Source organism: Falco rusticolus, chromosome 2 (genome assembly GCF_015220075.1).
Source record: "Falco rusticolus isolate bFalRus1 chromosome 2, bFalRus1.pri, whole genome shotgun sequence".
Classification (NCBI taxonomy): domain Eukaryota; kingdom Metazoa; phylum Chordata; class Aves; order Falconiformes; family Falconidae; genus Falco; species Falco rusticolus.
Window position 1 is genome coordinate 91,515,721 of NC_051188.1, and position 16,707 is coordinate 91,532,427.

At 48.4% G+C, this 16,707-nt stretch overlaps 1 protein-coding gene across 1 annotated transcript; it reads left to right on the forward strand.

Annotated features, from left to right (window-relative positions):
- The first annotated feature begins 1,070 nt into the window (after positions 1-1,070).
- RS1 (retinoschisin 1) lies at positions 1,071-16,242 on the forward strand. Its single transcript, XM_037378394.1, has 6 exons — positions 1,071-1,181; positions 9,405-9,430; positions 9,741-9,846; positions 14,313-14,454; positions 14,596-14,791; positions 15,923-16,242. The coding sequence occupies exons 1-6, from the start codon at positions 1,130-1,132 to the stop codon at positions 16,073-16,075; spliced, it is 675 nt and encodes a 224-aa protein (XP_037234291.1). The 5' UTR covers positions 1,071-1,129; the 3' UTR covers positions 16,076-16,242.
- The last annotated feature ends 465 nt before the right edge of the window (positions 16,243-16,707 follow it).

A 16,707-nucleotide genomic window follows, 5' to 3' on the forward strand; every position in this document is an offset into this window, starting at 1 on the left:
GCAGGAAACTTGTCCCATCTATGTTGCATGCCCTGACGAGGCTGGGATCTATCGGTGCTGGAGGTGCAACTGCAGAGGGATGTGGTACCTGACATCCCATTTATGGGGCATTCCAAATGTGTGGGTATGCAAAGGCAGGTGAGATGAATCCTGCCCAGGAGACTGTTTCTGAAGAGTCAGCATCCCTGTTTGTGCAGTATTTTTTGAATGAATGTAGACCAGAAGACTAGAGACAGGTCGAGCTTAATTCAATAGCAGCCTACACGTTCTATGCAGCACTTTAATCTATTCCCTGAGCATGCAATCTGAGATTTTCGGAAACAAAGAAAGCTGCTTCTGAAGCAATTGCTTTCAAAAACCTCCATTAAAAATTCACTGCTAATTGCACGTAATTTACAAAGATTGGAGGAACGGGTGTAAGATCCACTGGCAAGACTAGCAGTCTGTTGTTGTCTTGAATCTTTCAGTCATTTTAAAATCAAATGTGTAACTCTCTTTGATGTAAATTGGTTGAGAGGATACTATAGGTAGAACTGTTAGCAAAGGGAGGTTTACTTTTTTCATTTGAGATTTTTACAGCTCAGCAAGTAAACAACTGAAATGTGCTATTTCCATTTGATCTACTAATTGCAGTTTTCAGCCCCTTGCAATTAGGTGACTGAAAGAGCAGTAAGGCCAGGGCAGATTTCTACACACAGCTATTATTAGGAAAGGCATTGATAGTGTAGAGGTAAATAATTGGGGTGGAAGATAATGAATACATACTATATAAAATAGACAATATATATGACATTTATTTATAAGTATTAGGCATCTGCATTTCTGTGAGGGTATATGTGGTTTCTAGGTAGGTATATGCTTGTTTATTTGTACATATGTCCGCATACACAATCAGATTTGCACTCAGTGTCAGTACCTCAGTGCTTTTTATCTTTTAAAAACTGTTACATGTGACACATCCTCTATGCTGAAGCTTGACAGTAATACTTGTGTGGTTGGCTTGATGGTGCTTGATAAAATCATGAGAATGGAGGAGTAAGGTGCTTAGGCAATGCTTAAGTTAATCTCATGCCTTCCCAGCAAGCCAAGCAGCACGCTAAGGAGCTATTCCCAAAAGAGGAAGGAAAAGATGCGGTTCAAGATGGGAAGCGTCCTGCTGTCTCTTCTTTTCTGGTACAAAGGTACGCACTTTGCCTCCTGAGAGGCACTTTCAGATGTCCCTCTTTGCATTTCTTGTTTCATCCATGCTTCTTTCTTCTGCCAGGGGCTGTAGGGTACAGAACAAGCTCTTCTTTACATTCTCATGGAAGCATAATAATTTGGGGAAAGGCAAAATTGTGGAGGAGATTTGTAATTTATGTACATGAGTGAGCAGCGTTCTTACAGCTCTATGAATATTCAGTAGTAAAACTGTTTCACAAAATAATTGCAGTGTAAAAAAATTGCCATATAATTTGTCAAAATATGAATTTGCAAAGAAAATTGTAGTGCAGCTGAGCCAGTGTGTAAATAATAATGCTGATTTGAAAAATGAGGTACAGTATAACATGAAAGACTGGTCCTTCATTAATCAAAACCTGATCATTTTCTCTAGCAGCAACACATTGCTGATCAAGACCTTCCTTTTTTTAAAGGCTCTTTCAGGTATTTTGGCCTGGAAAAGACAACCAAAAGCACTTTAGGAACAAAAAAAATCATAAATCAAGAAAATGGGAAAAGTATTTATCAGTTTTGAGGCTTTGTCAAATTTACTTCTCAGAAAAGTAGCAATGAAAGCAGGTAAGCAGCATCTATAGGAGGCCAGAAAATTCAGGGTCACGATCTCCTTCCATTTTAAGTAACCCAGCTGGGGAACGAGGAGATAAATTTTCTGGGTTGTGTTTGAACTTCTGGCTTCATTAAAGCCAAAGGCGAAGATACTATTATCTTAAACAAGGCTGGGGTTGTTCTCGCTAAGTGCTGGGCAATATCTACGTTTTGTGTATATAGAGTGTGTGATTACTACATTAATGTGTGAATAGGGTATGATCTGTCAGAGTGTGGGACAGATTCATCAGACAGTCCAGCTTTTCCCTCATGGAAGTTGAATACTCAGTGTTTGGCTTTGTCTAGGTTTTTTCATCCTTCTCTCTTTCCGTTGAATACCTTGGTCTACCAAATTTCACAGATAGGAAAGTTTTCCTCAACTAGCCATGCCTTCACTTCACCCTGTTATGCTTGGCTGTACCTTGTTTTGTCTAATTAATAGGTCTTCCTTTTAATCTTCGGGCAAATATTTGTTCATTCTCCTCATACCTTATCTCTCCACTCTCCTTTGTTTCACATGGGAAGGTTACTGGTGCCTGAGCTTCTTGGAAGGCTGTTTTTATCCGGAGTCCAGAATTTTTTTTTCCCAATGGGTGGCATAACTGCAATTAGCCCTTGGAATGAGTTCATACCTTGCTCTGAATCCCAGACACAGCTTGCTTTTAATAGACACCCACACATCAGGATATTTTTGGAGAGCCTGCAGTGAAATATTACTTGCAGGATCACTTTCCATGCATCACTCCCTCAGAATTTGATTTATTTTCTTAATTTACTGGTTTTGTTAATTTACACTTTTCCTCTGCTTCACGATCTAAATATCCTCTTCCGGATAAAGAGCAAGCAGCGACCCTTTGCCCAGGTCCCCCTCACACTCCTGCCTCGCCCACCACAGGGAAGGTGCTGCCAGGCCAGTCCTCTGAGCCATGTGCCCTGATGCCAGTGATAAGCTCCTTAGCTTATTTTCTCTGGCAGAGCAAGTGGCTTAGAGGAGCACCCCCAGCCCCCACGCCTTGGCTGGGCTTGTGTTTGCTGGGGACACCACCGCAGCAGCAGTAGCATATGGTGCAGCAGGCAGGCTCCTGCGTCAAGAGCCACAGCAGCTGCTGGGCCCCCTCCATATGGTGAGGGGGAGCACCCCGAGCCCTGGATTGACATGGATATGCTTTTAGCACATTGAATGTGACATGCCTGTGCTGCATTACTCTATCCATGCTCACTACACACTGGGGAATAAGCACATCTCAGCAGTTTAAAGAGTGGATTTCTTTTTTTCTCTCTCTGTTTTTTGGAGCTTTGGGAAAAAAAAACACCACAACAACAAAAACCCAAAATCAAAGGCCCAAACCCTCCTTTGGATCATTGTAAATAACATCTTTAGTGCCACCCTTTGGCATAATTGATACATCTAATGAAATTACTATGCAGGTAATGTTCTGCATAGCTCTAAGCAGGAAGGAACAACATATCAATAAGATCAGAAATTGCCAAAAGTTTTCAGAGGAACACTTTGGGAAAAAAGATATACGTCTCTTAAGAAGAAAAAGGGAAAGGTTGATTTTTTTCAAATTATGTACTTTTTTTCAAATATTTTCACAACTTCAAAAATTGTGTGGAAACATTATGAAGACAGCAGGCATAAAAGAGAAATTAATATAAATTAATAGGTATAATTGTCATTATTTAAATATGGGGTTTATCACTTCTAGATAAATACCAGTAAATATTAAGTAAGACACAATTCGAATGAATGAAAATGCAAACCAAATAAGAGTAATTAAAATAAAGAAAATTAAATGGAAATGAAAAATAATAAAATCATGAACAATACTCACAAAATGAATGAGGAAAACAGCAGCTGTGTTACAGCATGAGAGAGGAGCTTAACATGAAGTATGAGCTCTCTCCCCTTTGCAGACTGGTGCTGGTGCTGGTCCTCTGGCCTTCAGTCTCTGGCCCTGACAGTGCCTGTCAGTGATCAACAGAGACCAGTCCTCACAGGCTGATGTGTGCCAGGGCAGTGGTGCCCTCCTGGGGAGTGCCAGGGCCAGAATATCATCATCTACAAGGGAAACAGGCTGAGCATTTGGGCCAATGTGGCTTTAGGTGTTGGGAGCCCCTGGCTGAACACCCTGCTTTCACCAGGCTAGCCTGGCTTCCAAGATCTTTTGGTGGACACAGACCTGCATGTGCCCTGGGGGTCTCTGCCTGCCAACATAGCTCCCAAGGACCATTTACAGCCTGCACTTTTTAGAAATAAAGGCACTGTTTGCACGACATGGTCCCATGGAGCCTGCTTAGCATGGCCACGGAAAAAGCCCTCGGGGAAAAACAGCAAAAGCAACCATGAAGTGACTGACTGAGGGGGCTATATCTGCTGAGGGGACCTGGGGACTGGTCATGGCTGCAGCAGGGGTCCCTGGGACCATCGCCACTGGTGCAGGGGCAAGGAGAGATGGGGAAAATGCCACATGTGACGGTGGCCTGGGATGCAGCAGGTTCTCCAAATGCACCTTGCTGCCGAGGCTGGTGCAGCCTGATGTGAGTCACCTCCCTTGCCTGGCACGATTTCCAGGGTTGGGATGTAAAAATAGCATAGCTTAATAATATAGCAACCCACAAACTGGCACCCCTATAGGCACAGAGGTGCCACAATGCTTTTTTCAGTGTCTTGACCCTCTGTGTTGCTTACAGACCACCTCACCTAACTCTGTTCCTGAGGGTCTCTAATGTGGTGCTCAAGGAAAACAGGGACTTGCAGTGGTGTGCCTTTCAGTAAATGTGATAAAACCAGTGCTATTCATTCCAGTCACCTCTTTTCATTTCTGTGACAGCTCCAGTCACATTTTTCTGCTTTTAAAGCTGTTTTCCTTTCTCCTGCCCCATGGCCCGCATGTGCATAAGGGAAGCAGGTGACTGGCTATGCACCACACTGGGAAAGCACTGCATCACAGGGGGAGTGCTCTCCACTGAGAGAAAAGGAGAGAAAATAATTTTGCTTGTCTCCCTGAGCTCTGTTAAACTGCTAAGTTTCTTGCAGAAATGAGGGGCAAAATTAACTAATATTCAGCTGAAGCTTCTAGACCACCTAAATTGTAAAGTCAATAAATAAAGTCATTAACATTTTTCACATATTTTGCCTGCAATTACCAAGTTTATGTGAACTTATTCTAGTAAATTGAGTGACTGACATTTATTCTGTGTTATATTTTATTTCCTTGGCTTATTTTATAATGTGCTTTCTCATGCTTGTACATCTGCCATTAATTCTAGCCACATTAAAAAAAAAGATGGCTAGCTGTCGTGGCTTGATGGTCAGGATATTCAATATGATTTCTCAGAGCTGACCTTATTGAAATGTGCTCAGCCTTTGGCGGTGTTACTTCTGCCCATATTTACCTTCCTCCTTTCTTTCTGTTGTTTAACCGTGCAATAACCACAAACTTTCTGAGACACTCAGTCACCTGTTCCTGTCATTAAAATGCCAGCAGCTGAGTTTACTTGCTACTGCTTGCTATTTCCTTTCCCCACCTAGCCCCAAGTTGCAACTGCTGCTTCGTCATACTTCCACCTTGGGAAATCTGTGTTCCCTCCATCCCAGGACTGCCTCTGCTAGCTCTTTCCCTTGTCCCTCAAACCTGGTCCAGTCTCTGGAGTATCTCTCCCCTCCATCCTGGTCAGCAGCAGGTGCTGAGTGCAGCCATGCCAGGGCCTGTGCTCCAGCCCAGCTCCACCATGACGGGTGTTTTGACACAAAATCACCCCCTGCTGCTTGCCCAAGCCCCAGTCCCCAAATCCTGTGCTACGGGGTGGCATTTGTGCACGGTGCTGCGTGGGACATGCTGTGCTGCAGGGTGGGACAGGACAGGAAAGGCACATGCCTTATCTCCCAGCCTCTCACAAACATGCACAGATAATAATTTATTTCACTGAACTGTTGGTTTGCTGAATGTCCCAGGGGGCTGTAAATAGGGCTCTTAATGGTTTGGGTTTGGGTTGGGTCTTTTTTCAGTCCTGTACTTTTAAAACAACAGCCCCCGGAAGCTATGCAGGACTTATGACTCTCCCATGAATTGCAGCAATTCGTTCTGTCTGACCTACAATTACCAATTATCTTTGTAACCTTCCTTGAAGGCAAACACACTCACTATAAAAGCATGCTGGCCATCACATTTTTAGATTATTGGCAGCCAGCTTTCCTCTTCATTTCCTTTGTAGGACAGGGCCCGTCACAGTTGTAAACACACCAATATATCAATTACTACTTTTTTCTGGCCGACTGCAGGCAAGGGCATCTTTTCCTCTCTTTTCCTCTCCCGACACCAGAGGTTATCAGGCTGTGCTGCCCAGGCAGGACCCTTGGCCCATCTGATGCTATACCTACCCCAAGGCAAGGCTGCTGCTCCCCTGTGCCGCAGGCTGTGGCTGTGGGTGGTGGGATGGGAGCCAGCCCTTAGCAGTTAACCTCGTCTAGCTCAAAAAGGCAAAGCTGACCTCCTATTTGAGATGTTTGAACCAGTGAGCCATGTGGCAAGGGATGGAGGCCCCCAGCCCAGCAGAGACAACCAGAGGGGCTGCACGCCGGTGCCCCTGCCCTGGCACTGTCTTTGCACCACTGCATGTCGCAGGGCTGACTCAGTAACACATGGCATTGAAAAAAGGGCTTTTGTGCTTGAAATTCACAGATTTGTAGTGATGTCTCCTGGCAGACGAGCCTAAAAACCCTAAAAGCTGCTCTCATAGTTCAGGAGCAGGCATTACTGTCTGGGTGCAGCCACCCAAGCAATGCTGGGGTGACCTGGGTAGGGGGATTTATTCCTGATGGTTGAGTTTGTGTTACCATACACCCACTGACCTGAAAGGTATTACTTTTATTCCTGCTGTTTCACTCACAGCCACTGAATTTTCAGCTGCATGTGTCAATGACATGCCAAATTTTGACCTTGGCTTTCATGTACGCAGGCAGGGACGCTGAAGAGCTCAGTCTGGACCCAAAGCAATACCCTACATCAGCCTGGTAATTCACATCCCCTTTCCCCACCACAAGCACACATTGTGCAAGAGTAAGCTTCACCACAACACAGTCTTCCTTATGCTGGACAAATGGACCCTACGCACATATAGTCAAATACTTTATTGCTATGCAAAGTATATTAATTTGCTAGTTTGTTTACCAGGTTTTCTCTGTAGCCCCTAAAGGTACCTTTGGGTGCTTCAGGGGAGCAAGTTTTTAGGCAAAGGGGTGCAAGCACCTTGGCTTTCACCTCTGCATGGCCCCACTTACTTGTGAGGACATTGCCAGGCCAAAGTGCATTTTACCACCGTAAAGAAAATAGACAACACCCCACAAAAGTTTTTTCCACAAAAATTTGTCTTCTAAAGACAAAAATAAAGAGGTTAAGACACACCTAGTGAATGCACATCTCTAAATGAAACTTGAATGCCTACAGACTGAAGGAGCTGAGCCTGCAACCCTGCAAGCTCAGACCTGCTCAGTGATTGCTGGGCAGCGGGGACCCATGGTGGGCTGCCCTGGGTGGGGAGCTGGGCTCCCAAATCCCAGGGTAATGAATCTAGCCCTTGCAGCTGGTGCTCCCAGAGCAGGGCGCCTGTCCTGCTGGGAAAAGCCACTGTGCCGTGGGATGAAGGGGCAGGAGAGGTGTCTGCCAGCCTGGCTCCCATGCCACTGCTGCTCCATCATCATCATCAAACAAAGCATCAAGCAGGCAGGAGAGGTACTACATTGCTTTTATTGGCATAGATGATATAGATTTGATTGGTGATAAAGTCTTGGTTTGTATTATATTGATCTGACAACAGACAGTGTTGACTAGAACCACTTTCACACCCGTTTCAGTCGACCTGCTTTGCCCCGTGTGGCACAGCATGGAGGTGGCAATGTACTACGTGGCCTTGGGCTTGTACCTCCACCTTGGTTTTCTCGTTGCACAATGGAGTCACAGGGCTTGGCTGTGTAACATCTATTCGGGGAATTGTGGAGCTTGGTGTTGTGCATGGCCCCCAGCATACACTTTCCAAGATCCCAGATCCAGAGACTTGCATCCATGCTTCCCTCCTCAGCTTGATGGGGTCTGGGTGCCCCCTGCCTCCCTCTTGGCCCTGACTAAAAGCCACATCTTTTTATTGTAGACTGTTTACTTCTGCCAGGGCTGATGCCTTGGGTTAATGTGGTACGTTCCTGATGCCAGAAATGCTGCACTGGGACACTGAAGTAAAAAAGACCATCTCTGCATTAAAGAAAGGAATTTAAAAAAAAGTCTTTATAATTTTGTTCTTTTCTGGGGTCTTTCTTTCAGACTGTTGATACATTAAGGCTCAGTGTCACACCCAAGGAGCGGTTGGATTTCAGTAATAAACAGAGCTTTGTATATAGTTTATATTTCAACTGATTATAATTGCACAGTGTTTGTGAGTCTTTTGAGATGAAACTTGCTATAGAAATGTGAGATGTAAATTCCCAGCATTAGTTGGAGCTTCCTAGGCTCAGCAAAGTGGCAGTGTATGAATGAATAAATCATAACTAGATTTCAGTGAATAATTCAGAGTCTAATTCATTTGGTGAAAATATACTATTTTTATATTCACAAAACCTCTTTTTGGAGATGGTAGGTTTCTCGGCTTCTGTACACAAGTTCTTACCTGCTCAATAACTTGGTCCTTAGTGGTTTGCATATTCCCTGCTGGCACTGAAAACATGATGTTTGACATTTGCCTTGTGTTGATGAGTTACCAGAGGTCATGGACTATTTTTAAAATATTATTTTATATTCATAGTTGTGTGGGCACTATTCTGCCAGTCCAGATGCTATGAATGTCGTCTGCTTTGGACTTCACTGCAAAGTGGGAAAGCCCTTTCATCAAGGAAAGGGCTCATAAAAAAGCTATTGCTCAGTGACAAGCAGGTGACAAAACAAGTCAGATGTTACAAAAGTAGTCGCTCTTCCTCTACAGCCACAACCGGTTTTCTCTAAGAAAGAAAAAAACCAAAGGGAGTCTTGTATGTAAGATAGATTGGGAAGTCCTAGTTAAATTTTGTTTTCCTCCATGTGGTCCAGAGAGATTGATCTCAGACCAGGCACCTCACAGGATGTCCCATCTCCTTTGAAGGCACTGGGGATTTGCAGTGGCACCAGGATGGGATTTCACCCTTGGGGTTCATCAGCTCACATTTTAAGGGCAAGATGGGAAAGGGAAACCATGGGGCAGGAAGACAGCAAAAAAGGCATAGGGGCAAAATCAGCTGTATTAGCAGAGGCTGAGGGGGCTGGCATGGGTTTCTCCTCAAAATGTTTCAGACATATCTGATCAGAAAGAGAAGATGCCAAAGTCATCAAAAAGAACACGCAGTGGAGTAGTAGCACTGACATGGGCACACGCAGTTCCCTGTTCCTGCCCACATCCTCTCACTTCCCCCAGCAATCAGCTTGGGGAAACATGGTAGATTCCGCCAGTCCTTCCTTGATTTATTTGTCCCCAGCTCAGAAGAAAATGTTCATTGCATTTCCTGATGTTTGCTTGCAGCATCTTCGTTTCTGACATCTCTCTCTTTCTTCTTCCCTCCATGCCCGCTGACACAGCTGCGATGGCCCTCTCCCCAGGAGAGGTAAGTCTCTCCAGCTGGTTTGGCTGCCAGGTAAATGCTGGGGGTCCAGCACTGCCTGGCTTCAGTGACTCAAAGCAGAAGGAAGGATGGCACCTGGCCCTCCAAGCCTAGGACATGTGCTCTGACCTCTGAATCTAAGGGAGAGTCATCCCACGTTTCATGCCAGGCTGCCACACAGAAAGGGGCTCAGAGAAGGTGCAGCAGCCCAGGAAGACACAAATGTTTTGAGTTTCAGGACACAGATTAAGCCTCATGCCACTATTGTTGATGACTATGTTCATTTATTACTGTTTTTTTACCTTCCCTTTAGGATGAGAGACTGGACCTGTGGCACAGCAAGGCGTGCAAATGCGATTGCCAAGGAGGTCCTAACTCGGTGTGGTCCAGTGGGACTAACAGCTTAGAGTGCATGCCAGGTAATGGGCCAGTGTGCTTTTAGCCATGTTTGTCTGGTGGTCTTCAGCAGCTTCCCCCATTGCACCCCGCATGCAGAGGTGGCACATTATGGCAGTACTTGTTCCAGACCCAGCTGCCGGAGCTGGGCCGGTGGGAGGTGGCAGGGTAACCCTGCACCATCAGGCAGAGGGGCAGCCGCAGTGGGGGCTGTGCCTGGGCCTTGGGAGGGCACCCAGGATGGCCGGTACTGGTGGCTGCTTGACTGCCCCGTCCCCACAGCCCTCGGCACTGATGGTCCCAGAAACTGCGTGGGGCAGCTACTGCTGAGTGCAGGATTTGCTGTAGGAAACTTTTTGTACCACCTAGGCTCGTTGTCCCTTGCTATAGTTTAGCCTGTGACATCTTCACTCTCCAGCGGTCAAGGAAAACAGTTTGTTCTTTCTTTGCAGCATATTTTTAAACAGTAAAAGACCACAATTTCTCTAGGCTGCCCCTGCCCATCTACTTTCAGCCATTCCTCACAGATCATGTTTGATAGGTTTCTGATCAAGCTCTTTCGTCATGATTCTCTGCAACTGCCACATTGTCCCTGATGTGTTACCCCAGCAAGGCCTTATCGGTGCCCAGCTGATCCTCGGGTTTAGCTCAAGTGTCCCACAGAAGCTGCATTCCTGTGCAGGCCTCTGTCATGCAGATGTTCAGAGGTGTTCACCCCCTCTGGAGCTGAGTGCCAAAAATGGTACCAGCTCCATGCCTGCTAGCAACCACCTCTTCCCAGCTCCTGTAAGAGGCTATGCAACAACTTGAGGGGAGTTTTGCTGCCCCTGGGTTCCCCAGGTGAGATACATGGAGGAAACTGTCCCTGCAGTGCTCAGCATTTGGCACGGCTACCCTGAAGGAGGAGGGGGTTTAATGAATCACCCTGGAAGAACTCGGAGTGGAAGCCAGGACAGACTAGGAGGCAAATAAAAAAGTGTATTGACCAGAAGACACCACACCATTGGCAGAGCTTGCAGGCATACGCAAACAGAAACAAGAGGGGAAAATCCCAGGCGTTTCTATCCCGCACTTGTGTTGGACCTGCAGATTTCCCTCCCACAGTGTGAGGGGAGCTGAGAAGCAGCAGAGGCTTTCCAGTCATCCTTGCCAGGCCATCTGCTTCCCCTGAGCTCTCCCTCTGTGCAGTCTGCTCCTGTGGAGGCCAAGTCCACCTGGGGCTCAGCCAGCTTAAGCATTGCCCACAGGCTTCTTCCCTGCCCAAAGAAGCTGCAAGGAGAGGATTCATTTGCTCTGCATGGATGGTGTCTTTCCCCCAGGGTGGAGCAGCCCCAAACATCCCCAGTAAAGGACTGTGGCTTCTCAGGCTCTGTCCTTCCAGTTTCTGCAGCTGAGATCTCCACAGGGCTGCCTGCTGGGGCAAGTATGAAAAGGAAGAGAGCATTTGCTGGAGACAGCCCCTGTGATGCAGAGGAATTGCTTATAGGAGCTCCAGAGATGACACTTTATATCTCTTGTTGTGGGGGTTTCCTCCAGTCTCTTATGAAAGAAACCCATATGCGTGACCCCAAACACGAGTCTGAGCTGGCGTGGCCCTGCTCAAGCTCACCACTCCCTTTCAAAGGGCTGGCCACCACAACTCTTTTTTGTCACAGCATCATCATGAAGCCCACCTGTGATGGCCAGGGCCCTGCAGTGCTTTCATCCTTGCCCGGGTCTCTCTCCATTTGGAAGGTGCCCCTCTGCACCTGCACACCCTCTACCTGTAACTATCCCTTTGCGTGAAACTGCAGTAAAGCATATTTTGGGCAATCAGAGGTTAACACACACTCCAGGTCACCATATAGGATCCCCCTGCTTTCTGACATGTGCAAGGAGTGGCATCGGCATGCTCACACACGCCGCAGAGCCTTATGGCAATGCTGAATTGCAGCTGGTCCAGCAGATATCCCTAACCAGCTGCTTGGGAAGTTCTCACCATGATTCCGTACTGGCACCTAGAGCTGGCATGCCAGTCTGGTCCTACTGCATGTTTTCTTGCTGTTTAACCTTAACAGTGTACAATTCTCTATCTGAAGCCTTGCTGCAGCCTGGTACCACTCTGCTGTCACTTGTACCAAGGAAACACAGAATCACAATGTGGTTTGGGTTGGAAGGGACCCTTGAAGATCATCTAGTCTAACTCCCCTGCCATGGGACATCTTTCACTAGACCATGTTGCTCAAAGTCCCATCCAACCTGACCTTGAATGCTTCCAATAATGGGGCATCTACAACTTCTCCGGGCAACCTGTTCCAGTGGCTTACCATCCACATCATAAAAAAATTCTTCCTTATGTCCAGTCTAAACCTACCCTCTTTCCATTTAAAACCATTGCCCCTTGAAGGGCAGGGAAGGAAAGGAGATGTGGCAGGTTTGGTTGATCTGTCCATGGCTGAGGGATGTGTGTGAGAGGAGCAGCGCTAGGTTTCCCGGCTAGGTGTGTGGGGTGCTCTCACACATCAGCATGACGTAGCTAAGTAATGAATGCATCTTCCTTGACTAATGAAGGCTGTTCTCCTGAATAATGAATGTTCTCACTGTATCTCCCAGCTGTCTCTCTCCCCAGGCAGGGGGGCTTTGCGCTCTCCTCGCCCAGCCCAGCCATGGCGATGTGGCCCAGCATCCCCGCTACCTGGGGGTGGTATGCTGAGCAGGCATGCTGAGGTGTTGCTGAGCTGTCTCTGGCATGGCCGGAGGGGAGCAACTGGCCTTGCAGCTGCTGCAGAAGTTTACTCCAGGTCAGCAGTAACAGTGTTAAATGGCTTAGCCGGTTTGGCCGGCTGGGCACCAGGCATCTATTTGCTGGTCCCTGTGTGTGGTGCAGCCAGACGTGCCAGAAGGTGACCCGCTAATTGCATTACCATAGTGTGGTCTGTGGATTAGTGTTGCTAAAAGTAAAGTTGCGTGGTGTTGGAGATAAGCCTGCCCAGTAGTAAACACGTGGGACCACCCCAGCCCAGCCGCTCTCTTGCACAAGGGAAGCAAAGGCTTTAACGTGGTGGAAAACTGTGATGTTTCCATGCCTGGAGGAAGGCAGGACAGCAGTTATGTGTTTCCATGGGGAAAAACATGTTAATGAGGTACCAGCTGAGCAAGATATGTTAATGAGATATCGATGCATATGATATCGACCTAGTGGAACTTGCTAATGAGACATTGACTGCGTGGCTGCAGTGCTGGGGCGTTGCACCAGGGAGACCGTGGTCATGCCAGGCCCTGGGCACCCACTGATGCTTCCCACATGTGAGTCGTTTTTAACATGAGGCACCACACTGGTCAGTCAGACATGGTTAAGGTGAGGAAACATCCTACCCACAAGTGAAGCTGCACAGAGCTTCACTTGCTCCTTTATTGCCAAAACCCATGAGACTATGCTAAACTGGAAAACGTGACAGAGCTACCCTTGGGGCCACCACATCTGCTTCACAGGCTGCAAAATTAGAAAGTGCTGCCCTTGATACAGGTGTTTTCCCAGGCAATCACCATGTGATGCTTGTGAGTGCCTTCTTCATGTGTAGCTAGATACGTAGTGATAACCTGATGCCACAAAAAATGATCGTAACAAAAAAACCCCCAGAACTAGGGCCAGGTAAGGCACAGTCATGGCAGCATCACTGAAGGCTTGCCTTCCAGAGCACTGTGTGGTGACCCACCACAGAAAGTTTAATGATGAATAAATGTTTCTGGCCCACGTGGTTTCACAGCCAGCGGGAATCTTGCTGAGCTTCTCGCTGTTGCAGAAGACAGCTGCGGGGTCAGGTTTGATAGCCTGAAGATCTGAAAGCAAACACTCTGATGGACATCCCTGAGCCTTTGGCAGGGCCAAGCATTACACCGCACTGGCACCAGAGTGCCCGCAGGTTTTCCACAAGGCAAGACCATCTCCTGATGCAAAGATAGCAGAAAATGCAGAACATCTGAGGGTGCTTGTGGAGGGATGATCAGAGCAGGCTCAGCTATTTTGCTGTGCAGGCATGGCTGTAAATCAAGACAGTGAATGGAGGAGCAGAAGAAGATAAAGCCCAGCAAGAAAAACTGTGCCAGACATTTCTCAAGGACCGGGCAGAAGCTGACAGCCTGGAGGCTAGGTCCAGTTTGATGGATCCAGTCTGGCCCTGCTTCCACATGCTTGCAAGAAGGAGGTTTGGACTGCAACATCTGAATAAAACCTTTCTCCAAAAAGCTGCAGGCAGCACAGGTTTAGTAAGTTTGAGACAGAGAGAAGAGTTAGAAATTCTCACAAGAGAAGAGTTAGACATGAAGACTCCATGGCCCCTGGAGAGCAAATACTTCAGGGGTTCTGGTCTGGGTTTAAGAGCATCCCCAGTAACCTGGCCAGGGAGGAGAGGGAGCAGTGAAACCACAGAGGGTGTTGACAAGTGTGCAAACACACCCAGGAAACAAAGCCACTCATGTCCCTTAAGGTATTTTTTCTCTTCTTCTGCAGAGTGCCCCTACCACAAGCCCCTGGGCTTTGAGTCTGGTGCTGTCACACCCGACCAGATAAGCTGCTCCAACCCGGAGCAGTACACGGGCTGGTACTCCTCCTGGACAGCCAACAAGGCCCGCCTCAACGGCCAAGGCTTCGGGTGAGTCCAAAAATGCCTCCCCGAGGAGCCCTGTGGGCAGGCAGGTGGGGGGGCCAGGGACCCCTGGCAGCGTGGGGGCAGGAGGGTCTGCCTGGAAGGGCAGTGGCAGAGGACATAGCAGAGCTGGTGGTGTCCCCCCAGGTGTGCGTGGCTCTCCAAGTACCAGGACAATGGGCAGTGGCTGCAGATTGACCTGAAGGAGGTGAAGGTGATCTCGGGGATCCTCACGCAAGGGCGCTGTGACGCTGATGAGTGGATGACCAAGTACAGTATGCAGTACCGCACTGATGAAAACCTCAACTGGGTTTACTACAAAGACCAAACTGGGAACAACCGGGTTGGTGGACTTTGCACTTTGACCACTGGTGGAGGGGTGGTCTGTTTGGTGACATGAACACATCAGGTCTTGGTGTGGGGGGTGCCCCAAGAGGGGGGTCCTGTGAGAGCAGCAGGGTGGATGGGGCCCGGTGCTCATGCCACATCTGGGGGCAGCACAGAGGGGGGCATCCCCCCTGTGGAAAGAGCAAGTGCCATGCTGACCAGCTGCAGAAGGACAAAATACATTTTTTATGTTTCCTAATGATGATAATGGAGTATGGATTAAGCTTGGAGGCATTAGCTGGCATCACACGGGAGGCAGCACCTCCATGATAAAACCCCTTCCTAGCTGTGGCCACACAACGCCAGCCACGCCTGGGCACTGCGGAACGGGGGCTCCTTCTTTTGCCTAAGTCCAGGGCTAGTGCACAACGATGATGCAGAAAAACCCAAGACAAAATCTGCAACCAGTGAAGTCACAAACAGTGAACTGTTCTCATGCTGCACTTAGTGGTGGGTTTGAAGCAAAAAATTGCACTGGGGAGACCTTACAGTCCCTGTGCAGCCCAGCTGAGCTGGGGGCTGCCACAGCTGCTGCCTCCCAGGCGTCCTCAGTGTCCATCTGTGGGGATGGCCCTGTCCCAGCATGGGAGGCTCTGGTGTCTTTACTGAAGTAACTGGTTCCTGCAGCCCTGGGGAGATGCTGAGCTTTCCCCAAAACACAGGTCATGGCAGCAGGAGATGTGGCAGCATGGCCGTGGAAATGGCAGCATGGTGGAAAGGGCCCCCAAATACATTCTTTGTCTATATTGGTGTGTCTGGGAGCCCAGCTCATGAACTGCAAACAGTCAAGGTCAACCACGCTCACTCTGGATGTGTGGTACCCTGGTGTGAGAGGGCAAGTAGGAGAGAATAGGGTGAGATTAAGTCTAGCCTAATCAGAAGTAGTGCAGGAATGATGCAGGGGAAGTGACTTACTCAGAAAAACCCAGTCAATGTGACAAAAATTGTCTACATCTGGCTACTTTTAAAGTCTTCTATTTTGGGGGTGGAGGCAAGAGAGCCTCCTCTCTGCTCTGCACAGGCACCCCAAACTCATGGGGCAGGATTTCCAGCCCCCCTAACCACCTGACCACACCTCTCCCCACAGGTTTTCTACGGCAACTCAGACCGCTCGTCCTCAGTGCAGAACCTGCTGCGGCCACCCATTGTGGCCCGCTACATCCGCCTCATCCCACTGGGCTGGCACGTGCGCATCGCCATCCGCATGGAGCTCCTCGAGTGCCTGGGCAAGTGTGTCTGAGCACCATCTCCTGGGATAGATGCGTAGGTGTCCACCTGTGCAGCCGCCCTGCCTGACCGTTGATGCCGGCTGTGGCTGCATTCCCACGGTGTAAATGCCCAGCCCGCAGAGGGACGGGCCGTCTTGAATAAAATGTTGCTTCACACCATGCCTGGTGATAAAGCTAAGCCCTGCGGTAAAGCCGTCGAGTGTTTATGGGGCATGCATCGGGGAAGGTGGGAGGAATCGTGGCTGTGGCTTTGATCCCATGAGATGTGCTTCTGGCCCTGGGTGTTAGGTTGGGGAAATCACCATCATGGAATGCCGTGAAGCTGAAGTAAATGCAGAAGGGGTCCAAAGGCAGGGCCTGGATTCCCTCAGGGAGGACAGGTCTGTGCTTGATTATTTGTCCCTGAACCTGGGCACCCCCCACCACCCCACCAGGACCAGCGAGCGTTCTCATGCCGAGCAGACCTCTTACCCTGCTTTTCCTCATGCTCCTACTGCTGGTCTCTGCCATCCTTGGGACAGGGTTTTGGGCCAAATCTGGTCTGTTCCAGTACCAGGAGCCCTGCCTGCCTCTCACACTCTCAAAACACCTCCTGGCCTGAGCAGCTGTGGCTGTTTTTGGGACAGGCATTGGTCCCTTGCAC

Coding starts and splice junctions, on each gene's coding strand:
- RS1 (XM_037378394.1), top strand. CDS start 1,130: ATGCGGTTCAAGATGGGAAGCGTCCTGCTGTCTCTTCTTTTCTGGTAC. Junction 9,847..14,312: donor CAGCTTAGAGTGCATGCCAG/GTAATGGGCCAG, acceptor CTTCTTCTGCAG/AGTGCCCCTACCACAAGCCC. Junction 14,455..14,595: donor CTCAACGGCCAAGGCTTCGG/GTGAGTCCAAAA, acceptor GTGTCCCCCCAG/GTGTGCGTGGCTCTCCAAGT.